We start from the raw sequence: 26,730 nt of genomic DNA, 5'->3' as shown, positions 1-26,730 counted from the left end.
GTCACCTAATAATGCAGTCTGTGGCCATTAAGCTTTCTATGTGACCTTCAATTTTGTTTTCAGCTGATGGTGTATCTCTTCCTAAGAGTGAAAACTTCCTAGGACAGAGTAACAGTCTCTTCTAGAAGAATATTGTGCATTGTGGGAGTTGGAGTTGGGGGGAGGCGTGTCCTTAGCAAGATATCCTGTGAGCTTTTCAGCAGTATCCCTGGCCTTTTCCCCTTCACTCTGGGCCAGAATGAAGCAGTGTTCTGGATGGGAAAGTGCTGTCTTCTGGAATGGGGGACCCGCTGCTCTACAGCATGTCTGTTTTAAGAGATGAAAATGTTAAACAGGAGAGTAAACAACCACAGAAATGAAACAGCTTTCTTGCAAGCTGTTTCTTGTTTGTTATAGGAAGAAAATTGTTAACTGCCCGAACAGGTCTTGCTGATAAGCACATTTCAGCATATTTGTGTTCCCAAGCAGGTGTGTTTTCATCAGCATTCAGATTTAGCTTGCTTGGAGGAAAGAAAACTCCTTCAGTCAGTTTATTTGCATAATAAAAGCATCAATTAATGACATTTTGACAATGATCACTTTCAGTCATTTGGAGAAAGTAAAACCTCTTTCATGACCCAGGATTAAAACAATACCTGATTACTGTTGAGTATTTCTCTTTGGTTTTATTTTTTTCGCTTCGGTTTTAAATTTTCTTATTTTCAGACCAGGCTCAGAACAAGGGTTAATCTTGAGACCACAGGTATGAACAGGTCTAGGTATGTGATCTGGTTTTGCAAGGTCCTGTGGCTGCTGCCTGAATGTAACCTGACACCAGGTAGGCCCGAGCGGCCAATGGTGGGAAGGGGAGAACAATGTGAGAGAACTGGCCCTTCAGGTCTGGGTGAGTGAGCAATCGCAGCCTGCCCTCCACGTCCCGGAGCTGTCCTGGGGTGTCAGTGAAAAGGCCGAGCACAGGGAAGTCAGCCTGTTGCCTTGATCATATTGACTTTGTGGGTTTGGGGTTTTCTCTTTTTTTTTTTTTTTCATTTAACGTGGTTGAAGCTAAGGTGAGCTTATTCAGGTTTCTAAGGCATGCTTCAGTTTTGCAGATGTCATCAGAATACAGAAAACATCAATTTGGGTTTCATTCACATGGAAAGAAAACTATGTTCTGGAAAAAGATCTAGGTACTTCACTTCCCCTGCCTCCCCTCACTTTCAATGAAAGATGCCTAAAGCTGGGGAGCTACCTAAAAGATTATTGTTTAGTCGCTAAATCATCTCCGACTCTGCGACCTCGTGGACTGTAGCCCTTTTACCTTTTTCTCTGTTTTCTTAAATTCTTTAATATTTGAAGTAATTAAATTTAAAGGTTGGAGTGTAGGAACGTTTTCTCTTTGAATTAGAGACCTGTGAGTGTGGCAGGGGATGGTCTGCTCCTCTCGTGACGGTCACTGTGTTTTTCCTCCACTGTCTTGTTTATGCCGCTCAGTCGCGTCCGACTCTGTGCCTGCATGGGCTCTGTAGCCCACCAGGCTCCTCTGTCCATGGAATTCTCCAGGCAAGAATACTGGAGTGGTAACCATTCTCTTCTCCAGGACATTTTCCTGATCCAGGGATTGAATCTGGGTCCTTGGTTTAGAGAGGACTGTGCAATGAGATGTATTTCACAATTGGTGTCTTTTGTTTGTTTGTTTGTTTCCTCATTCAGTAGGAACTTAGAGACTTGCTTGGGGAAGTGTTAAGTTTGGTTACTTAACTGTAACTACATTTTGGTAAGTTTTAGTAATTTTTTCTCACCTACGGTATTTTAGTTGTGATAGCAGTATTGTATTCAAAGAACTAGCAAGAAAAATGTCAATTAAAGTTTAAAGTATATTAATGACCTACTAAATTGTGGTAGCTTTATAAAAACGCTTAATAATGTTTCCTTTTCACTTTAGGCTGAATGAAGGTAAAGCAAGATAGTAGGATATGATAGAACTTGGGAAAGAACAACTAAAGTAAAATTGTAGGATTTAAAACAATAATAGATCTAGAAACTCCTCTGCATCAGTTATTCAATGTAAAAATATTACTGAAAATTATTTTCCAGGTATCAAAGAGGTTGCACAGAATAGTATAGAAACTGTACTATACTATACAGATATTTTTCTACAGATACTATACAGACCTATTTCTGCTTTATTGACTATGTCAAAGCCTTTGACTGTATGGATCACAATAAACTGGAAAATTCTGAAAGAGATGTGCATACCAGACCACCTGACCTGCCTTTTGAGAAACCTGTATTCAGGTTAGGAAGCAACAGTTAGAACTGGACATGGAACAACAGACTGGTTCCGAATAGGAAAAGGAGTATGTCAAGGCTGTATATTGTCACCCTGCTTATTTAACTTATATGCAGAGTACATCATAAGAAATGCTGGGCTGGAAGAAGCACAAGCTAGAGTCAAGACTGCTGGGAGAAATATCAATAACCACAGATATGCAGATGACACCACCCTTAAGACAGAAAGTGAAGAAGAACTAAAGAGCCTCTTGATGAAAGTGAAAGAGGAGAGTGAAAAGGTTGGCTTAAAGCTCAACATTCAGAAAACTAAGATCATGGCATCTGGTCCCATCACTTCATGGGAAATAGATGGAGAAACAGTGGAAACAGTGTCAGACTTTATTTTTTGGGGCTCCAGAATACAGCGGATGGTGACTGCAGCCATGAAATTAAAAGGCGCTTGCTCCTTGGAAGGAAAGTTATGACCAACCTAGACAGCATATTAAAAAGCAGAGGCTTAACTTTGTCAACAAAGGTCCGTCTAGTCAAGGCTATGGTTTTTCCAGTGGTTATGTATGGATGTGAGAGTTGGACTATAAAGAAAGCTGAGTGCCGAAGAATTGATGCTTTTGAACTGTGGTGTTGGAGAAGACTCTTGAGAGTCCCTTGGACTGCAAAGAGATCCAACCAGTCCATCTTAAAGGAGATTGGTCCTGAGAGTTCATTGGAAGGACTGATGTTGAAGCTGAAACTTTGGCTACCTGATGCAAAGACCTGACTCATTGGAAAAGACCCTGATGCTGGGAAAGATTGAGGTCAGGAGAAGGGGACGACAGAGAATGAGATGGTTAGATGGCATCACCGACTCAATGGACTTGAGTTTGGGTAAACTCTGGGAGTTGGTGATGGACAGGGAGGCCTGGTGTGCTGCTGTCCATGAGGTCGCAAAGAGTTGGACACGACTGAGCGACTGAACTGAACTGATATGGATATTTGTGTAATGGATTTCTTACTTGTCCAGATACTTTGCTAATGAAAAATACTAATGAAGTTCTATTAATGCAGGTAGAGGGGCCTGAGTAGAGAATTGGGCTGGGAATTGGAGAAAAGCAGAGAATTGTTGCTTTCTTTGCCATCAACTGTGTGTGACCTTGGACAAGTCAGACTGCTCTGGGCCCAAATTCTCTGAAGTGTTCAGTGAATACATTTTCCTAGGTAATCCATACATTCTTTTCACCTCTAAGTGTGTGATTTCATACTTTTTAGATTGAGAATAGACAGGTCTGTGGAAGATTGTATAGAATTTATCTTGATAACACTGATTTCTTATTTTCATTTCTGCTGAGAGCTAATAGAACGCATTCTGCCATACTCAAAAAAATTGAAAAGGCCTAACTATGATCTGTTATGTAGGAATCATTCCATTCACTACAGTTTATGGACTTACTGCTTGCTTCTCATTTCTAACTTAAATAGCTTTTCTTCTCTCACTTTTCTCATTCTTTTCAAAAATTTTCATTGTATTTCTTCTAGTTTCATGGTTTTTCTAAACTATTATGATGAGTATGTCTGTATGTTGAAAAGGGCAGTTTATTAGGTTACCACTTCATATAAAAATACTTTCCATTCAAGTACCTGGCATCTGGAATTACTACATAATTTCACTTCTTTAAATATTTCCAGCCTTATGAACACACACACACACAGTCTGAATGCTTTATTAGAGATAGTCATTCAAATTAAAAGTAGTCGTTCAACCATCCATTGCTCTAAGCCGGTGCATTTTACCTTCTTTGGGCCAGAGCTGTCTCAATCTAAAAACTTTGCTTTTTTGTTTAATTAGTTCCCTTTATCAGTGTTCATGTTAAGCGTAATGAGTTGGTGGCCTAGTAACTTCCAAAGGGTAGCAGTAATTTTTTTTTTTAATTGATGAATTGATGGATTTATAGACTCTTGTGTTTAAAGCCCTTTTGAAGGAAGCTTAAATTTGAATTTAATTAGCAATTAAGGAAGCAAATGTGAAAAAGTATTAAAAACTGATTTTGACTATCATATGTTTATTATTACCTGAAATCTTTTATAATAAATTATCCAAAAATTAACCACTGAATTAGTTATAGTAGCCAGTATTGTGGCTGAGGGTTTTGTGTTTACAATCAGTAAATTTGTTTTGTTTGGATTAGGAGCATAATGGAACTCTGTCTTAAGGGAATCTTGCCAGACAGGGTGTGGTCCCAACCTTGAAGCAACTGGATTCATCATATAGGTGCCAAATTTTTAGACACTGAAATAGAAGTATACTTTTGTTGATATGGGGCTACGGTGTTGTTTGTTGGAGTCTAGCAAATAACTGTTAATGGGAGTATGATATAAGATAACCATACTCCAGGGAGTATGGATATAAGACTTAAGCACCTGTTACATTATCTCTTGCACTATACTTAGATTATAGTGAAGCTAATCTTTATTGAGTAAAATTTGTATGCCAGGCATTTCTGCACATACATTTACATCTCACCTTCATAGAAAATCTAGATTTTGGTGGTGTTATAATCATTTTACAGAATGAACAAACTGTGGCTTATAGCTGTTTTGCAGGAAGAAGGGACTGATGCTAAGTAAGTAACTTGTCCATAGTCACAGTGCAGAGGGTTCAAACCCAAGTGGTCTGATGCCAGAGCCCGTGTTCTTCTCTTTCGCTTGAGCTAATGCTTCACCTTAAATGTGAAGCTTAGTTTGATGATAAGAGCTGAGGAACCTCACTGATGAGGTATTTCTCTGGCATGACTCCTTGAAGAGTAAGAATATGGTCCTTCCCAACTTGAAAGAGATGAGAGCCAGCTCAGGGAATTTTCATTATTTGGTGGATTCCTATCTATATGACCTCTCAAAACTGTGCAGATAAGTTAACTGTTTTTGTCTTTGTGCTGAATGCATTGTTTTCATTTTTTACTTATTATTTTATAAAGACTGATGCTTTGAAAGTTATGGAATATGCTTGGTAACGATTAATACTGCAGTGTTTCTGAATGTAATACATATAACTGCTGCTGCTAGTGCTAAGTCGCTTCAGTCGTGTCTGACTCTGTGCGACCCCATAGATGGCAGCCCACCAGGCTCCCCCATCCCTTGGATTCTCCAGGCAAGAACACTGGAGTGGGTTGCCATTTCCTTCTCCAATGCATGAAAGTGAAAAGTGAAAGGGAAGTCGCTCAGTCGTGTCTGACTCTTAGCGACCCCGTGGACTGCAGCCCACCAGGCTCCTCCATCCATGGGATTTTCCAAGCAAGAGTACTGGAGTGGGGTGCCATTGCCTTCTCAGATACATATAACTAATGGTTAGTAAATTCAACCATGTTTAAAATTTACTGAAGACCTTATAATTTTGTTGAAGTAGATAAAAGGCCCCTACTTTATTCTAAGAACCCATGTTTTTTCCATTCTAGAGCAAATTTGAGGAACAAAAATGATAAGCTTAGTTTTGAATGTTTTAGACACATTGACTCTGACATGGACTTATCCAGTAGATAATCTAGTGAGTAGATTTAGGCATCAGGAGCTAAACAAAAGATGGAGATTTGTTTTTTCTAATTTGATACATGTGTTTACTTAGAAACCTGTGTCCTAGGGAATTCCCTGGTGGTTTAGTGGTTAGGACTGAGAGTTTCCACTGCAGAGGACATGGGTTCCATCCCTGATCTCGAAGCTAAGATCCCACAAGCTGCACAGAGCAGCCTAAATAAATGACTAAGAAGAAAAAAAAAAACTTAAAAAAAGAAAGAAACTGTGTTCTAAGCTATTACAGTATGAAGGATTTGAGTAGATTTAGACACTGTGTACTTTAGTCATGGACAGAGTCCTGATTGAGGAGATGAAGCTTCTAGTTGTAATTCTGTTATGCTTTCAGATAGTGACACCTTGGGCACAGAGACTTAGTTCACTCATGAAAAATTGAATCATCGATCTAGGTGTCTCGTCTTATCTCTTACTGAAAAAATGTTAATACACTGAGACTGTTACTTTAAGTACATCTAATATGGGTGGGTAGACTTACAAGGTGGTGCTGGTAGTAAAGAATCTGCCTGCCAGTGCAGAAGACACAAGAGATGTGGATTCAGTCCCTGGGTTGGGAAGATCCCCTACAGTAGGAAATGGCAGCCCACTCCAGTATTCTTGCCTGAAGAATCCCATGGACAGAGGAGCTTGGTGGTGTACAGTCCATAAAGTCGCAAAGAGTTGGACATGACTGAGCACAGCACAGCAACATGTATGGGTAGTACCTCTGGATCAGGAATTAGAAAAACTCCCCAAGAACAACCTTGGTGCCATAGGTTGTATACATACTCAGAGAAAAGAAAGAGCGGTGGGATAGAGTGAAAGAAGACAGAGGGTCAGAGGCCTAATAAAGCCAATAAAAGAATGCAGGAGCTTTCCTTTACTTACACATTCTCAGTATGTGAATGAAAGTGTAGAAATGAACAAAAGCTACTCACCAGAATAATGGTGTCTCTTTCTACCCTAACAAAGTCTTAGTGATCATGGGCGATCATTTCAGTTTTGGTTGATTACTGTTGGTTGCTGCTGCTGCTGCTAAGTTGCTTCAGTCGTGTCCGACTCTGTGTGACCCCATAGACGGCAGCCCACCAGGCTCCCCCATCCCTGGGATTCTCCAGGCAAGAACACTGGAGTGGGTTGCCATTTCCTTCTCCAATGCATGAAAGTGAAAAGTGAAAGTGAAGTCGCTCAGTCGTGTCCGACTCTCAGCGACCCCATGGACTGCAGCCTACCAGGCTCCTCCATCCATGGGATTTTCCAGGCAAGAGTATTGGTATGTACTATAATTTGTAAATATGTTGATTGCTTGTCCATATTTTTGAAATTAAAAAAATTTTTTTAAATAATAGCACTGTGGAAGTGCTGGTAAGAAAAAGTTTGTGACTGCAGTGGAAAAGAAAGTGAAACTTCACTTAGATGTGTTCACATTGGTCATTAGAACAGTGTCCCTTTTGCATTTACGAATAAATGGATTTTGGACTAGTCTTTTGGAATCCAACGTTTTACAGAAAAAAACACAACTTTTAAAATCAGGAAACATCCCTTGATTCTGGTTATCTGGTTATTCTTACTGTGGTTCATCAAGTTTAGAATATTGGTTTCCTCATTATCAAAAATATTATAGTCATTGTTTATAAAGAATATACATAGAAAGAGTTTAAACATGTATGATAGATTGTAAACATATGATAGATTGATGACAGAAAATAGTTATCTGTCATCAATATCTATCTTTTATTATGGGCACATAGGTTTGGTAGTTACAGAAGAAATGTTAAAAACAGTGGTTACTTACCAGAGAAGTTTTGCTCTAATTATCATGGTGCCTGGCACATTGCTCTGCAAATAATAGACACTGAAACATGTATTCAGTTGAATGAGGGGGACATAATTTTCAAGCGTGAGACAGTATACAGTTAGTGCTAATTTTGTGGTAGGGGCAATAAGTGTTGTATTTTTGAAGGCCCGTGTAGGTCAAATCACAGAGGTTGGGAGGCTGTGAAAGAAATGGGCCTTGAGTTGAGCATTTTGAAGGATGGAGAACATAGAAATGGCTGCTGAGAAGTGGGAGAGGAATTCCAGGTGTAGGGGATACTAAAAGTTGAGAAGGGAGGCAAGAATGAATGTGGTTTATGTGGGAAGACAAGCCTAGTGCATAAGAATTGGATGAGACTTCAAAGGGGACCGTAGTGTGTGCGTTTTATGTATCTGTCTGTCAGGGGCTTTTCCCACCTCTAGACTTAGTGCATTGCTCCAAAACTGCCTGACTCAAGAGGGAGGGGGATGTATGTGTACATAGCTCTGACTCATGTTGCTGAACAGCAGAAACTGACACAGCATTGTAAGCAATTATACTCCAATTAAAAAATTTAAAAATGCCTGAATAGTAGTGCTAAAAATATTTCCCCAATGTTAGAGTTGAACTCATTATTAAAAGAAGTGGACTAGGTGAGTACGGGAAACCGCTGGGTAAGAAATATCACTTGAATTGAATTGAATTCTTAACCGTTAATTTTTTTTTTTTTAATTTTTAATTTCCTGTTAGGGAAATCATAGTCATCCATGATAACCTGTAGAATCTGGAATATATAGGAAATTGACTACTGAAATTAGGAAAATGAGTGTGTGACTTAGCTAGCACACACTGGCTGGTTTTCAGGAAAAGTGATTCGTGAGATCAGCTTCATTCCTGAACTTGCCTCTTTAAAATTAAAATTGTAGATGCTGTTTCAAAGAGCTAGATGTTATCTAATGTGATTATTTGTATATCTTTGTCTCTTTATGTCGTATTTGTGGCTATAACCATATGATGCAGTGTGTAACAAAATTGTGATCAACTTTTAAATTAAATTTTCCTTTGACTTTTGTTAGTAATAGTACCTTAAAAAAACAAAGAATTAAATAGACAGACATCTTTGCAGGCACTTTGTAAAGGTTTTCTCCCTCCACTGTGAAATTGTTTTCACTCTTAAGTTGCGCTTCTGTTTTTCTATTGTAAAGTGCAGTTCTTTGCATGTTCTAATTTGCCATGACGTGGTCAAGTACTGTTTCCTTCCTGTTGCTCACAAGCCTGTGCTGGAGATAAGGGCACATTTCAGTGCGTTAAAAAGAAGCCACTGAAGACAGACTTAAGCATGGTAAAGCGTTCTACTTACCAGAAGCCTTTATAGAGAACAGAAAGAGCAGGCTTTAATTTCTGCTTATTTTTAAAAGCTCTTAAAACAGTACTTGTTAAACTTTAAATGTATTAGACCGAGTTTAAAGCCTACCAAGGATATTGTCTGAATGCTTATATCAGACCTAATGAGGATATTGTCTGAATGTTTCTATTTAGGCAAAAAATATGTATTATGAAATTACTCATGGAGTACCAATTCCTGTGTGTGTGGTTTTCTAAGTTAGTAGAAAGAAGTTGTTTATCTATCCTTTATTGCAATTACAAGAACCTAGTTATGGCTGGGTGGGATTTTTTTGTTTTTAATTAATAGTACTTTGTAGTTTAATAGGGAGTTGGAGGACAGATGGCTTCATTTTCAGTAATGAGAGGTGACGTTTTCTTAGCAGGAATGAAATCTTAAAAGGAAATACATATCTAGTTTTAAAAAAATTCACTAGTCATGTTGCTTTTGTTTAAAAACATTAAAAAATACTTTGGAGGCATTGCCATCTGTATTGATTGTTATATTCTAAATAATATGCTTGCTTTCTCATAACTAACTTAAGCTTTATGTTTTTCAGGTCAAGAAGTTCCAGAGAAGAAAAATTTCAGAAAAATTGCCTCAGTTTAAGTAAAATCTCAGTGAAGCAAGAAGATCTGAAGTACCTTCCTTAAAGAAAACCTGGGCATACAGTAACTTCACAGGTCTAGCTGGACTTATTTTCGCAGATTGTTCACTGGTCTCTGCTGCCTGGTCCTCGAACCTGTTTGGAATTTTTCTCATGTGGATCTAAGGGGAATGCTTTATTATGGCTGCTGTGGTCCAACAGAACGACCTGGTATTTGAATTTGCTAGTAACGTCATGGAGGATGAACAACAGGTATGAATGATACTTAGAGAAAGTTGGATTTTAATAAAAGTATTATAACGATTTTTCTATTTGTCTCAAGATTACTTCCTTTAAAAGAGAGCAAGAGAAACTTTATTAATACAAGCACTCAGATATCTAAAATGTGAAAGTAATGTGATTTTATGTGTTAAGTACTAGTTAATTCACTAAGAAAGAATCTTATCCTTAGCTTTGATGTGGTAGCAAGGATATAATACTTTGGGGGTTAGCTCGTTTTTTTGTAAAATGAGAACTTAACAGTAAATATCTTAAGTCATTATTTCAAAATACTTTGAAAAGTTCTAGATGACATACTAAAAAGACATGTATATTTTTCTTAGGACTGGTGATTGTAATGCTTGCAATTACACAGTTTTAATGTTATGTGGTTAGTTACAATTTCTAATACTGGACTGTGCCTTGGATGGAAAGATGTTAGAGTCTCACCATCAGACATCATTTCAGTCCAAAGCATGTGACTCTGAGGAAGTTACTTAACTTCTCTAGATCCTGATTTCATCACCTGCTGAATGAGGGCATTGAAGGGGAGAATTTCTAAATTGGCTTCCTTTTGTTGAATTTATACAAGATGTGCGAGTTACTGTTTCTAGAATGAAAAAGATTCAAGAGATAATGAGAAAAGGACTGAGTTAATTCTGCTGCCTCCCCTCCCAGGGGTTCTTGGGACTTTATAATCTACTTCATTTTGAACAGGTTACTTGGAAATGTAAGATGTGATTTGAGAGAAATCGTATATAAGAGAGATTCAGTATACTGGGAGAAATATTTTGAGAGCTGTTAGGTTTAAAATATGTCTATAAAGTTGATATAAATACTGAAATAGGCCCAATTCTAAATACCTGACTTTAATAGGCCAATGGTAACATATCATGATTTTATTCTAGGCGATTCTTACTTTTGGCAGGGCATTGTAATTTCTTAGTTCTTGCTATTGTACTGTCGAATGAAGAGACAGAAGAAAAATTTATAAGTAAGCCTACAAAGGGTGAGAATTTGGATTAAGGTGCCTTAAAATCAAGATAAACTTTTGCTAGGGAAAGAAAGAGTGTGAGGAAAGGGATTGCATCCCAGTGAAAAATAGTTTTATCTAGGAACAATAGAAAAGACATGTTAGGAGGAAAAAGTGTTTTGAATTTGTCTTAAAATAGAATGTCTCTGTTAAGATTTGAAAGCAGCGTGTTTACTGTGCAGGCCTGGAAGATGAAAGAGCGGAGGCTCGATGTGGTGAGGTTTGCTCTTGGGGTGTGGCCATAGGACAGAGCTCGGAGCCGCTCGCTAGCACACTGCCACTGCACTGGCTTTGATGCTCTTTGGCCACGAGAAACATGTTGTATGTTATGGTGAGGTATTCATACATGTGTCTGTATAGCCTTAGGAAACAAGGTAGTACCACCCTTACTGTGTATGAGATGTGTACTTAGTTTAACTTGGAGAGGTTATTAATGTCTTTGGGTAGGGAGATGTACACATACCTTCAAACGTATATGATTTTTCTTAAGTTATTTATTCGTTTAAAAGTCACTGGAAGGACACTGATGCTGGGAAAGATTGAAGGCAAAAGGAGAAGAGGGTGGCAGAGGATGAGATGGTTGGATAGCATCACCAACTCAGTGGACATGAATTTGAGCAAACTCCGGGAGATAGTGAAGGACAGGGAAGCCTGGAGTGCTGCAGTCCATGGGGTCGCCAAGGGTTGCACACGTCTTAGTGACTGAATGACAACAACATCATTTATTTTTTGTCTAACAAAATGAATATTTATTAGTTTTTGCAGAAGTTACTCTAAGGACTTTACAAATGTGAAACGTGGGCAAACATTCTCATCCCTATTTTACAATGAGGAAATTGAGAAAATAGGTTGACTAAATTGAAGTCATACTGTTAGTAAACAGTGGAGCTGCAGCTTGAACCCAAGCAGTTTGACTTCATTAATGATGCTGAATACTGTTACCATGATGAATGCTGATCATACGGTATTATAATGAACTGGCCAGGTTTAGGGTTTTTCCATCTGTGGCCAGGAGCATAGGAAACTTGACTTGACTCATGCAGGTCAAGTAGTATCAGGCTTATTAGCATCTTATCTTAACTATTAGGTAGATACTGCTCTACTTCCTTGCTTTTCATTTGCTTCAATTTGTTTTTGGTTTAAAAGTAAGAACATGCCAATTGTATAATAAGTAGCCTAATACAAAGATACCAAGTAAATCATGAAAATCCTTTTTCACTTACTCCCTCTAATCCTATTCTCAGAAGATGCCATTAACTATGTGATATGTAACTTTTTGAACGAAAGTCTAAAGGAAAGAATAATATATATACATACCAACCTATATACAGAAGTTATTTTTAAGATACAAATGGAAGAATGCAATGTCTTTTTTGTGACTTATTTTCACTCAAGTATTACAAATACTTGCGTGTACCTACGCCAGCACTACGTCATTTGTTTTTCTACATAGTGGACGGATCATAATTTATTTTACCAGTATTTGATCATGGACAATTAGCTAGTCCCAATATTTTGCTATTATATTATAAATGAATATCCTGGTTTGGGAGGCAGTAAACTTATAATTGGAGAAGGCAATGGCACCCCACTCCAGTACTCTTGCCTGGAAAATCCCATGGATGGAGGAGCCTGGTGGGCTTACAGTCCATGGGGTCGCTGAGGGTCGGACACGACTGAGCGACTTCTCTTTCACTTTTCACTTTCATGCATTGGAGAAGGAAATGGCAACCCACTCCAGTGTTCTTGCCTGGAGAATCCCAGGGATGGGGGAGCCTGGTGGGCTGCCGTCTATTGGGTCACACAGAGTCGGACACGACTGAAGTGACTTAGCAGTAGTAAACTTATAATGGTTAAGAGCTCAGATACTGAAGTCAGAGCACCTGGATTTGAATTCTTGCTCCATTGCTTATTACCTCTGTGACTTTGGGCAAGTTACTTAACTTCTCTGTGTCTTAGTTTCCTTATCTGCAAGAGGGAGATGATAATAACAGACTTGATTCTAAAGGGAGAGTTATTATGAAAATTAAATGAGTCGATACACATAAAGTTCTTAGAACCATGCCTAGCATATAGTAATACTAACTGAGCCATATCATTTCATTATTACACACGTGTGTTCACATGTATGTATAGTATATCTTTATACACTTGTATGACTATTTCTGTAGTTGATTTTAAAAAGTAGAATTACTGAGTTTACTAAAAGTATAAGCTAAACGTACTACCAAATCATTCTTGAGAAAGCTGTATCAGTTTCTGCTACCATAACAGTTCAGTTCAGTTGCTCAGTCATGTCCGACTCTTTGTGACCCCATAAACAGCAGCATTCCAGGCCTCCCTGTCCATCACCAGCTCCAGGAGCTTGCTCAAACTCATGTCCATTGAGTCGGTGATACCATCCAACCATCTCATCCTCTGTTGACCCCTTCTCCTCCTGCCTTCAGTCTTTCCCAGCATTAGGGTCTTTTCAAATGAGTCGGCTCTTCGCATGAGGTGGCCAAAGTATTGGAGTTTCAGCTTCAACATCAGTCCTTCCAATGAACATTCGGGACTGATTTCCTTTAGAATGGACTGGTTGGATCTCCTTGCTGTCCAAGGGACTCTGAAGAGTCTTCTCCAACACCACAGTTCAAAAGCATCAATTCTTTGGTACTCAGCTTTCTTTATGGTCCAACTTTCACATCCATACATGACTATTGGAAAAACCGTAGCTTGGACTAGACAGACCTTTGTCGGCAAAGGAATGTCTCTGCTTTTTAATATGCTGTCTAGGTTGGTCATAACTTTCCTTCTAAGGAGTAAGTGTTTTTAATTTCATGGCTGCAGTCACCATCTGCAGTGATTTTGAATCCCCCCAAAATAAAGTCTGTCACTGTTTCTCCATCTGTTTGCCATGAAATGATGGGACTGGATGCCATGATCTTCATTTTCTGAATGTTGAGCTTTAAGCCAACTTTTTCACTCTCTTCTTTCACTTTCATCAAGAGGCTCTTTAGTTCTTTGCTTTCTGCCATAAGGGTGGTGTTGTCTGCATGTCTGAGGTTATTGATATTTCTCCTGGCAATCTTGATTCCAGCTTGTGTTTCATCCAGCCCAGCGTTTCTCATGATGTACTCTGCATGTAAGTTAAATAAGCAGGGTGACAATATACCACCTTGATGTACTCCTTTTCCTATTTGGAACCAGTCTGTTGTTCCATGTCCAGTTCTAACTGTTGCTTCCTGACCTGCATACAGATTTCTCAGGAGGCAGGTCAGGTGGTCTGGTATTCCCATCTCTCTAAGAATACCATAACAGTATATCACTAATAAATCTGTTCTTCTTTTTGGTCAGTCTTTTGGGTGAAAATTACATTTTTCCATTTAATTTGCATTGACTACTAGTAGTGGGCTGCCGTCTATGGGGTCACACAGAGTCGGACATGACTGAAGCGACTTGGCAGCAGCAGCAGCAGCAACAGTGAGGTTATGCGATGTTCCATTAACTTTATTGATTGTTCACGTGAATTTTCTTTGAATTGCTAATGTCCTTTTGCCTGGTAGGAGTTCCTTATATGTTCTGAATTTACATCAGTGTCACTGTCTTCTAACTCATTACACAGTTAACGGGTAACTCCCTTTTAGTGACACACAGTGTGCATATATCGTCCCAATCTGGGCTGTCTTTTAGCCGCATGGTGTCTTGTGCCCTGTGGAAATTTAAAATATTTCCATCATATGTTAGTTGCTCAGTCACGTCAGACTTTTTGCAATCCCATGGACTGTAGCCCACCAGGTTCCTCTGTCTGTGGAATTCTCCAGGCAAGAATAGTGGAGTGGGTTGCCATTTCCTTCTGCAGGGGATCTTCCCAACCCAGGGATCAAACCTAGGTCTCCCACACTGCAGGCAGATTCTTTACAGTTTGAGCCACCAGAGACGCCTATTTATATCATAAAATTTACCAATTTGGGGGGTGATTTTTCTTTAGGCAAGCTTTACTTACCCCTAACACTATTGACTAGTCTTTTTATGTTTTATGGGTTTAATGCCTTCGTCCATATGAAAACTGCTTTTATAGGATGCAAGGTATAGGAATGTGACAAGTCTCCTCACCTACAAATGGGGATATTGGCTCTTCACCATTTACTGAGTTTTATGATTTCTACACTAAGACTGCTGCTCTTGTTATATACTAAATTACCATATGTATAGACTAGTTTTGAACTTGTCTAGTGTATTTTATTACATTTACCTGTTTTGTATTGTGCCAATATCACGTTGCTTTTTATTAGTATCACTTCATAGGTTTGATATCTCTTCAGATATTCTTCCTCCCCTTCCAAAAATTGGGGTAGAGTTTTGAATGAATTTTAGGACTGACTTGTTAAGTTATATAGTTCTATTGGGATTTTGACTTTTCAAAGTTAAAAAATATTTGTGTCTTTAAAATAATTTGGTCTATTTTTTGATCCTATATTGGCTTAATTTGTTGATCTTTATAAAATCACTGTTTTGAAGGCACCAGATGAGAATATATTTCTTGCTTTTAGTTATGGTTTGTGGTTATTAGTGTATTTGTCTAAAGAAACTGACACCATTAATGTGTGGTTGCGACCACCTTGATCATTTCCCCTTATATCAATTCCTACTCTTTTCAGAATTGCATGGAAGGATTCCTTTGGGCAAGGATGAAGAAGGGGGTATTGGAAAGGAAATATCAATATTGTGCATCCTGACAAGCCATATATTTATTTTTTAATTAATGTATTTAATTGGATAATTACAATACTGTGATGGGTTTTTTTTCATGTATGCGTCAGCATGAATCAGCCACAGGTGTTCTCCCCCCGCCCCTTCTTGAACCCACCTCCCCCTTCCCGCCCCACCTTATCCCTCTGGGTTTCCCTGGAGTGCTAGCTTTGCGTGCCCTGCTTCATGCGTTGAACTTGGCAGCAGCCATCTGTTTCACATATGGTAATATACATGTTTCAGTGCTTTTCTCTCAAGTCATCCCACCCTCACCTTCTCCCACTGAGTCCAAAAGTCTGTTCTTCACATCTGTGTCTCCTTTGCTACCCTGCATGTAGGATCATTGTTACTGTATTTCTAAATTCCATATATATACATTAATATACAGTATTTCTGACAAGCCATTTAGAAGTGTATTCTTGCCGTCTGTTCCAAGCTAGGTCTGTTTGTTCAGTGAGATAAGGTACTTCTGTGGGACAGCCACACCATCAGTAGTGAATTACAGTATACTTTTATTTGAAGGTGCCTTGTTTGACCTTATTGAACAGGTATGTTTTCCTGGTGAATGTATGAGAATAAAAAGAAAGCTGAAGGTAGCGGACATAAGTTTCTAAGGAGAAGGAAAATTGACTATAAGCTCAAATATTCTGGAAGTTAATTGTGTGAAAAACAGCTGGTAGTTTAATGCTTTTTATAACTTTGATATATTAATTACACTTTGGTTTTTTAGTTGTTGGTTCTAAAAGTAGAATTTAGCATATAATAGTTATTTGTGCTTAATAGATTTAGCTCCACCAGGGAGAAGGTTGGTGACATGCTAGGGAAAATGAAACAAATATTTTTATAAAATCCCATCTGTGAAAGAACACGGCCTTATGGCTTTCATTCTTAGGGTATAAACTAGTGTGGTCTGACTGCTGATTCCCAGAGGCTAAAGGATAAACAGTGCTTGCTGTCTTTTCACCAAGCTTCCCATTAATTCTCATGCAGTGTTTCGGAATCACTATTCAGTGTAACTTCCCTGGGGCTCAGATGGTAAAGAATCAGCCTGGAGACATGGGTTCGATCCCTGGGTCAGGAAGATCCCCTGGAAGAGGAAATGGCAACCCACTCCAGTCAATTCTTGCCTGGAAAATTCCACAGACAGTGGACCCTGGTGGGCTACAGTCCATGGGGTCGCGCAGAGTTGGGCACGACTGAGTGACTAACACTTTCATACACAGTGCAGCAGAGGTTAGCCCAAAATGCTGTGGATACAGATGAGGGAGCCTTGGACTGCACTGCAACTTTGGGAAAGCTTCCCTGTGGAAATTACATTTGGTGAGCTGGATCTTGAAGGAAGATCTCATTTATTTGACAGATGAAGAAGAGGAAATGTTTCAAAAGAGTAGAATATACCAAAACTTTTGATAGATTTCTCTTGACTATATAATCAATCTAAAAATCTTAACTTTCGGTTAGAAGCTTTTCATAGTGTGACTGTTTCAGGCTCTTTTCTTTCTTGTACTGTGTTAATTTTGCCAACCCACTGTATAATTTTCCCAATTGCTTTCCTGCTTCCCCACTGTTTGACCTTCCACATCCATACCTGTTACCTGTTCTAAGTTCTAACCATCTTTCAGAATCTTAGGACAAAACCTACTTTTTCTGGGAGCTTAACCTAAAATAATCTCTTAAGTGATTAACAAGTTTATTCTGTTATTCCTGCATGACTTAATGTCATCGTCATACATTTGCCATGTTAAATTTTTTATATATACATGAACTTCCCAGATAAGTGCTACTTGAAGAAAGGGCTGCCTTCCCCTCTTGGTAGTCTCCATGCCTTTAAAATAATTTATATGAAGCACAAGCTGAAATCAAGGTTGCCAGGAGAATTATCAATAACCTCAGATGTTCAGATGACACCACCCTTATGGCACAAAGTGAAGAGGAATTAAGGAGCCTCTTGATGAAAGTGAAAGAGGAGTGTGAAAAAGCTGGCTTAAAACTCAACATTCAAAAAACTAAGATCGTGGCATCCGGTTCCATCACTCCATGGCAAATAGATGGAGAAACAATGGAAACAGTGACATACTTTATTTTTGGGGGCTCCAAAATCACTGCAGATGGTGACTGCAGCCATGAAATCAAAGGACACTTGCTTCTTGAAAGAAAAGTTATGGCCAACTTGGACAGCATATTAAAAAGCAGACCTTTGCTTTCAAAGGTCCATCTAGTCCAAGCTATGGTTTTTCTAGTAGTCATGTATGGATGTGAGATTTAGACGATTTAGACTATAATGAAAGCTGAGCACTGAAGAATTGATGCTTTTGAGCTGTGGTGCTGGAGAAGACTCTTGAGAGTCCCTTGGATAGCAAGGAGATCCATCCAGTCCATTCTGAAGGAAATCAGTCCTGAATATTCATTGGAAGGACTGATACTGAAGCTGGAGCTTCAGTACTTTGGCCACCTGATGAGAAGAACTGACTCAATTGGAAAAGATCGATGCTGGGAAAGATTGAAGGCAGGAGGAGAAGGGGACAACAGAGGATGAGATGGTTGGATGGCATCACTGACTTAATGGACATGAGTTTGAGCCAGCTCCTGGAGTTGGTGATGGACAGGGAGGCCTGGCATGCTGCAGTCCAAGGGGTTGCAAAGAGTTGGACACGACTGAGTGACTGAACTGATAATACATTGATTGGCTGAGTGGTCTTAAAGATTTTTCTTCTCTTAATCCTATTGGCAAAATGATGTGGGCTATCTATGTATGTTTCTGTTATGGCCCTTATTGCATCAGAAAGCCTTTGAATGAAAGGTGATATCTTGCCCCACAGCTCTCTTGACTACAATTTTTTTCCCCCCTGGGACCTGTTTGTCCACATTCTCACTTAGTGCATGGGCAGTGTGGCGTGTCAGCACCATTCTGAGACCAGAAGCAAATATTCATGGAGGTTTTTTTTGTTTTCTGAAAATGTATTTGGAACTATTCTGTTAAATGTGTTTAGTGAAAGCCACCTCGTATAACTTTTGTTATTGAAATTATCAATAAGTAAGTATCCATTGAAAGTTTTCATATTTCTTGAGATACTCATTCAAGTTGTAGAGAAGGAGTTTTTGACATGATTGTGTCTTGAGAATAAGGTCATATTTTGTTCACTGAGAAAAGTATAGATCACGTCAACCTGCCATTTTTTAGTTGCAATGGTAAAATTCTGTTAAGCCAGGAAGTTAGTTTACCTTCGAGTAGAAGAAATGTGTTGACAGTGTTCCGTGTGTAGCTTGTTCAGCACCAGTGTTTGGAGGCAGGAAGTTGAAATCATGTTACTAACCTGTACATGGATAGATAGATCCTCTGTTATTTACTTAGAGTTCCAGGTATACCAACTGCTCTGTCTGTTCCTGTCATCCTCATTCTTAATCTTGGCAGTTCACATTTATCAGATACATTAAAAGTTTGACCATCTGTAAAACTAACATACAGAGATTGCTTGTTTCTTTTTAAAAAGTTTTTCTTTTTTGGCGGCACTGAGCCTTCATTGCTTTGCATGAGCTTTCTCAAGTTGCAGCAAGTGGGGCTCCTCTTGTTGCAGTGTGTGGGCTTCTCATTATGGTCATTTCTCTTGTTGCAGAGCTCAGGCTCTGGATGCATGGGCTTCAGGAGTTGCAGTTCCTGGGCTCTAGAGCACAGGCTCAGTAGTTGAGGCACACGGGCTTAGTTGCTCCACAGCATTTGGAGTCTTCCCCGACCAAGGATTGAACCTGCCTGCACTGGCAGGCGGACTCTCATCCACTGTGCCACCAGCGATGTTGATTGCTTGTTCTGTACATTTTGCAAAGCCTTTATCAAAGGGGTTATGCAATAGAGCCCCCAGTGACAAGCCTTATTATCTTTTGGAAAAGTCTGACTTTGAATAAGGCAGATTATGTGAAGGGCCAGCCCTACCCGTGGCCTGGAGTTTGGCCTGTCTTACCTCCCTACCAACTATTGGCAGCAAGAAAGCTGATAGTTGGTAAGAAAGAAGAGTTAGTGAGGGGAGTAGGAACTTATTACTCTCTTTTGCAGAGGTTTCCTCTAAATGTCCTCCAACCATCACACTGAGGCCCTGTGACAATGTCTTAAAATGAATATGGATGAGATCATTGTATAGGGTAGGACATGGACCAGTTTGGCTCCAGAAGCATTCAGTTTTGAATTTTAGTAACTGATGTTCACTAGCATTTTGCTCTGCATACTCTCCTATGTGCTTTGCATAGATTATCCTATTTAATCCTTACAACAATCTTTGAAATACGTATTCTAATTCTTCCTTTACAGAAGGGTAAGTGAGGCTCAGAGGAGAGCAACTTGCCTATAAATACTAAAGCCGGGAGTTGCAAGGCAGCTTGTGCCTTACACAACTGTATTTGGATAACGTCAGCCCGTGATACACATAAATGGGAAAAAAAAAAAAAGGCAGTTTTAAATGTGGAAAAATTATATTTTGCATTTTTTATATTAGCAAAAGGAAAATGTTATTCATTCTATTTGATAACAGGGATTTCTTCAGTTTTGCCTTTTTTTTTTTTGGCTGCACCACCTGCCTAATTCAGTTCAGTTCAGTCGCTCAGTCATGTCGGACTCTTTGCGACCCCATGAATTGCAGTATGCCAGGCCTCCCTGTCCATCACCAACTCCCAGAGTTCACTCAAACTCACGTCCATTGAGTCGGTGATGCCATCCAGCCATCTCATCCTCTGTCGTCCCCTTCTCCTCCTGCCCCCAATCCCTCCCAGCATCAGGGTGTTTTCCAATGAGTCAACTCTTTGCATCAGGTGGCCAAAGTACTGGAGTTTCAGCTTCAGCATCATTCCCTCCAAAGAAATCCCAGGGCTGGTCTCCTTCAGAATGGACTGGTTGGATCTTCTTGCAGTCCAAGGGACTCTCAAGAGTCTTCTCCAACACCACAGTTCAAAAGCATCAATTCTTCATTGCTCAGCTTTCTTCACAGTCCAACTCTCACATCCATACATGACCACTGGAAAAACCATAGCCTTGACTAGGTGGACCTTTGTTGGCAAAGTAATGTCTCTGCTTTTGAATATGCTATCTAGGTTGGTCATAACTTTTCTTCCAAGGAGTAAGCGTCTTTTAATTTCATGGCTGCAGTCACCATCTGCAGTGATTTTGGAGCCCAAAAAATAAAGTCTGACAGAGGGATCTTAGTTTCCTGACCAGGAATTGAACCCAGGCCCTTGGTAGTGAAAGCGCAGAGTCCTAACCACCAGGGACTCCCTGGACCACCAGGCAATTCCCTAAAAAACAGTTTAATAGAGATATAACTTATATGCCATATAATTTACCTATTTAAAATGTGTAATTCAGTGGCTTTTACTATGTAAACAGAGCTGTGCATCCATCACCATAACCAACTTTGGTACATTTTTATTACCTCCAAAAGAAGCCTGTACTCATTCATGCGGTATTCTTCCCTCCATGTCCCCCCCTCCATTGGCAACCACTAATCTGCTTTTTGTCTCTGTGGATTTGACTCTTCTGCACATTTCTCTAAGTGGCATGCAGAGTGTGGTCTCCTATGACTGACTTCTTTCACTTAGTAGAGTGTAGAGTTCATCCCTGTTGTAGCATCAATCAGTCCCGCCTTCTTTTTGTTACTGAATAATGCTCCATTGTATTGTTAATACTATGTTGCAGTTATACACTTTATATACCTTTCAGAAGAATGCTGTTTTTTCAGTGAGGTTTGTGTTCTGTGTTCTGTTTGTGTTTGCATCAGATTTGTGTGTGTGTGTGTGTGTGTGACAGAGAGAGAGAGAAAGAATAGAATTAGCAATCTCTGATCTCCCAGAAAGTAAGTACTCTGTCACCCAGAGCTGCCTTGCTGACTAAATAGTACCTCTTTGATGTAACTCAGTTTATCTATATAATCTTGAAATTTTTTGCCCCCTTTCTATTTCACTTAACACATAATGCATATAGAATAAGACATATAAGCAGATGGTATTACTGTGTTACTGGCCTTTCCCTTTTTTAAAGCCATTGTCATCTTCAAGACTATTTGGAGATTATTGATGAAGATAATGTCCTTGATTTAGTGAAGTAAAAAGAAAACTGATTGTTAAAGGTTTGTTAAAATGTGAATTTAGCAAAGCGATGCCCCTAATAATGTTCATAAATCTAATATGCCTGATATTAAATAAGTAGAATACAGGCAGAATTTTTTTGAACACAGTAACCAGAATTCTTAATATTATGCCATTATTTTCTTGGAAAGAAGAATTGTGATGACCAGCGATCTATCTATATAATCTGTTCCCACCTCTTGTCAATGAAGAGTCTTTGTGATGTGACATCAAGAGTATCAACTTGGAAACGGGGCTCCGCCACTTACTATGTGACTTGAGACGAGATTTTAAATTGCACTGAACTCTGATTTCCTCTTCCAAAAGTGAAAGCTATGTCCCAAGATTATGAGCTTTAAATGTTTACGTAAAACATTTAGTCAGAGCCTGGCACAAAGGACACAGTCAGTGAATGTGGTGGTTGCCGTGTTAATGGCCTGAGGTAAATAACAGAGAAGCCTTGAAGTTTGTCGTGTTGCACTCTGAGCTCTCTGTCACTCAGTTGTCTTGGATGAGGGAGGAAGGGAAGGCAGTTTCTATGACTTGAATACCAGACAAATTCATGCACTCTGTTTTTATAAAAAATGTTTTCTGATTTTTTCTTTGATACTTGAATATGACTGATGTGTTTCTAGGATAAGCCAATAAATTTGTCATTCAGGATTTTAAAAATCTGGGAGATTCATTCTGTAGGGGAGCACTGTCCTTTGACATTGTAACATGTTAAGTTTCTTTTGACATAGTGTGATCTGGAATTGTTCAGTGACTAATTTCTGTCATTGTCTGTGATCAGCTAGTGTCACATTTCATTCTTAGTTTCGTTGTAGCCAAACTACTATGTTTGCAAATGCTGTGCTTCATTTTATTTTATGAATTATGCGTATGTAAGAGTCTTGTCAAGCTTCATCTTTTAGAAGTAGAAATTACCTCTTTAAATATGATTATACTTAAATTCTTTGAGTTATATGGAATCTGCATATTTTGAACATTTATCAGTCCAGTAGTGACTGTTGTGATGTTGCCTAGTTAGTTTGCAAGTAAATATTTAAACCTGGTTAAAACTTACTGCTGCTGCTCAGTCGCTTCAGTCATGTCCGACTCTGCGCGACCCCATAGACGGCAGTCCACCAGGCTCCCAGTCCTTGGGATTCTCCAGGCAAGAACACTGGAGTGGGTTGCCATTTCCTTCTCCAATGCATGAAAGTGAAAAGTGAAAGTGAAGTCGCTCAGTCGTGTCTGACTCTTCTTGACTCCATGGACTGCAGCCCACCAGGCTCCTCCGTCCATGGGATTTTCCAGGCAAAAGTACTGGAGTGGGGTGTCACTGCCTTCTACACCTCCCAAAATTTACCTTTTTTTGGTTAAACCCAATTTTGTAAAATTGACTCTGTTCATACACACACACACACAGATGATACACACACATACACAGATAACATACCCCCCGCCGGTATATTAAACTTTTTAAGAGGGCACTCTAGTTAAAAAAAAAACAAAACAAAACCTAAGGTTGTTTTCAATTATTATTTTACTTTTTTCAAGATTCATGGCCAAATTGTAATTTATCCTGGCTGAAGAGAAAACTCTGGGCAAAGACTAAATAAGGCCAATTGTCATGAAAGACCTAAAAAAATGAGATTAGACCTAGCTAAGTCAGCTTCACAGGGGTTTACAGTGAAATTTAAAACATTATCTTGGGGAAGTCTGGAGAAAAGAACATTTTACTTAGACCTTTCTAGTTTTCATGGTGCTGTGCAAGAGAAAAGGCTTCTTTAGAAACACTCATGTCTACTAGAGCCAACAGAAATAACTAATTTTTTCAGCTGGAGCTCTAACGCAGTGTACATTAGGAAATATATGTGTGTGTGTGTGTGTGTGTGTGTGTATTTACAACCCATACTTTAGCTGTGATGAAACTTTCATTATGACTGTGGTTTATCTGTAGGATCCTGTACTTGTAGTCTACCAGTGATTAAGCTTGTGGACTCTGGAGTCAGATTGCCTGGGTTCAGATTTCAGCTCTGCCTCTGGCTGACAAGTGTCAGCAGGACAGCAGCACAGTGTTGTGGGGGTAACTGGCATGAGCCATATGAAGTACTTAACATAGTAACTGTTTTCATCATCATCATCACCACCCTTACCGCCTCCATATTAAGAATATCATTTTATTTTTTATTCTAGTTTATCATTTAGTGACGAGCTCTCAAAGATAGAAACTGGAGGATACTTTTTACACAGCATCATAATGAGTTTCTTTTTAATCAGACTAAGGAAGGACTTTGACTATGGTAATTATTACCAGGAATTTGAATCATTTTTCCCTTGTACAAAGCCACTGGCTATAATGTAATATTTATCTACATCATGATATAGAAGGTACATAATTATAAAGAAACTAGGACATTGGAGAAGTGAGGGGACTGATTGAAGCATGTACTGGGACTTCCCGGGTAGTCCAGTAGTTCAGACTTGACCTTCCAATGCAGCGGGTACAGGTTCGATCCCTGGTTGGGGAGTCGTGTGCGTGCTAAGTTGCTTTAGTCATGTCTTACTCTACTGACTGTAGCTCGCCAGGCTCCTCTGCTCATAGGATTCTCCAGGCAAGAATACTGGAGTGGGTTGCCCTGCCCTCCTCCAGAGGATCTTCCCAACCCAGGGATCGCACCCACGTCTCTTGCATCTCCTGCATTGGCAGGTGGGTTCCTTACCACTAGTGCCACCTGGGAAGCACTAGATCCCACATACCTTGTGGCCAAAACATAAAACAGAAGCAATATTGTAACAGGTTCAATAAAAGACTTTAAAAATGGCCCACATTAAAAAAAAAAATCTTTAAAAGAAGCATGTATTAAAATTTTGGGCCCTGATGTTGCTTTGGATATTAATCTCTGTGCCAGGAAAACATTACCTGTTGTATTGTAAAGTGTAAAAATAACACTGCCTAACTTTTGGTAGGGGTCTATATAGCTTACAAAGTCTTCTCCACATACACTTCGATTCTCACAAATCACCCTGTGATATAGTGCTTTTTGCATTTTCTCTAGTAGACTATCATCTTGAATTTATTATTGGATAACCAGAAGAACTATATTCGGAGAAGGCAATGGCACCCCACTCCAGTACTCTTGCCTGGAGAGTGTCCCATGGATGGAGGAGCCTGGTGGGCTGCAGTCCATGGGGCCGCTAAGAGTCGGACACGACTGAATGACTTCACTTTCACTTTTCACTTTCATGCATTGGAGGAGGAAATGGCAACCCACTCCAGTGTTCTTGCCTGGAGAATCCCAGGGATGGCAGAGCCTGGTGGGCTGCCGTCTATGGGGTCGCACAGAGTTGGACACGACTGGAGCGACAGCATCAGCAGCAGCAGCAGAACCATATAGATTTCCAGAGCAGGGTTACAGAGGTACCCAGAGTTGTGTTCAAAATAACCTGGCTTATTTACTAAGGTTATCTGGATTCCTATTCTGATTTAATAGCATCCTTTTAGAATGTGGATAGTTTGCCTTATTATCCACTTATTTATTTCCTTATTAATTTTTTGACAGAACTTGATTTGTTGGTTTATATTTCTATTAAGAGATGATACAGGCTTCCACAGCTGGGATACCGGGGGAGACTTCCCTGGCGGGATGGTCCCCCGGGGCCAGGTGGAAGTGTTGTATTTTGCAAAAAGTGCTGAAATAGCAGGAATTCACTCAGAGACCATTTCTGTGCCACAAGAAATAAAAGCATTGCAGCTGTGGAATGAGATAGAAACACGCCATCCAGGATTGGCTGATGTCACAAATCAGGTGATATTTGCTGTGCGTCAAGAATATGTCGAGCTTGGAGATCAGCTCCTCCTGCTTCAATCAGGAGACGAAATTGCCATTATCCCTCCCATTAGTGGAGGGTAGTGCTTTTGAGCCACCTGGAAAAGATATGAATGAAGTTGAAGAGAAATCTAAAGATATAATAAAATTCATACCTGAGAAGCTTTCAGTAGATGAAGTTTCACAGCTGGTGATTTCTCCACTCTGTGGCGCAATATCCCTATTTGTTGGGACTACAAGAAATAATTTTGAAGGGAAAAAAGTCATTAGCTTAGAGTATGAAGCGTATCTACCAATGGCAGAAAATGAGATAAGAAAAATTTGTCGTGACATTAGACAGAAATGGCCAGTCAAACACACAGAAGTGTTTCATCGACTTGGCTTGGTTCCAGTGACAGAAGCAAACGTTACCATTGCTGTGCCCTCAGCCCACAGGGGAGAAGGCAGTGGCACCCCACTCCAGTACTCTTGCCTGGAAAATCCCATGGACGGAGGAGCCTGGTAGGCTGCAGTCCATGGGGTCGCTAAGAGTCAGACACGACTGAGCGACTTCACTTTGACTTTTCACTTTCATGCATTGGAGGAGGAAATGGCAACCCACTCCAGTGTTCCTGCCTGGAGAATCCCAAGGACGGGGGAGCCTGGTGGGCTGCCGTCCATGGGGTCACACAGAGTCGGACATGACTGAAGCGACTTAGCAGCAGCAGCAGCAGCCCACAGGGCTGCATCCCTTGAAGCTGTGAGCTATGCCATTGATGCTTTAAAAGCCAGGGTGCCCATATGGAAAAAGGAAATGTATGAGGAATCATCATCATCTTGGAAAAGAAACAAAGAATGCTTTTGGGCAACCAGTGATTAAACCACTTAGGTTTTTAGAGCCCTAAAATTTAAACTTGGTAAATTCTTATCTTTCATCATATTTCCATTCTTTTTCTCTAGAAGATAGTTTAATGAGGCTTATCTCTTATGTTGTATCAGTGGAACAAAAGAGAGGAGAAAAGAAAGCAAAATAAATGAGTGTTTAGGACAAGGGCTTATATGGGAACTAGAGACAGAGGAAAGAACGGCTTTAGGGGAAACAATGGAAGAATAATTTAAATGTGAGGAGTGATGCCTGTGGTGGACAGTTATATGACTGAGTTCCAGTTGTAATTTGACTCACACTGAGGGGTCGCCCCTCATCAGTGACTATCT

General features: G+C 39.7%; 1 protein-coding gene and 1 pseudogene across 13 annotated transcripts in view; both read left to right on the top strand.

Annotated features, from left to right (window-relative positions):
- The window catches only part of ELF1 (E74 like ETS transcription factor 1), a 121,631-nt gene that overhangs the window by 53,302 nt on the left and 41,599 nt on the right, over positions 1-26,730 (top strand). For 10 of the 12 annotated variants that reach the window (XM_086328772.1, XM_086328763.1, XM_086328767.1 and 7 more), the window contains one exon: positions 9,547-9,846. In XM_086328772.1, coding sequence (XP_086184898.1) covers positions 9,775-9,846 — 72 coding nt within the window. In that variant the 5' untranslated portion in view covers positions 9,547-9,774. Of the gene's footprint in view, positions 1-8,876; positions 8,946-9,546; positions 9,847-26,730 lie in introns of those variants that run through there. The other 2 variants (XM_086328764.1, XM_086328773.1) reach the window with 2 other exon arrangements.
- On the top strand, positions 25,222-25,779 carry LOC147361361 (molybdopterin synthase sulfur carrier subunit pseudogene; annotated as a pseudogene). Its single transcript, XR_015137791.1, has one exon. The product of XR_015137791.1 is annotated as a molybdopterin synthase sulfur carrier subunit pseudogene (transcript).

The sequence above is a fragment of the Bos grunniens genome, chromosome 12 (genome assembly GCF_055505025.1).
Source record: "Bos grunniens cultivar Pamir isolate PY7600 chromosome 12, Bosgru_T2T1.0, whole genome shotgun sequence".
Classification (NCBI taxonomy): domain Eukaryota; kingdom Metazoa; phylum Chordata; class Mammalia; order Artiodactyla; family Bovidae; genus Bos; species Bos grunniens.
This window is presented reverse-complemented; position numbering and strand designations above follow the sequence as displayed.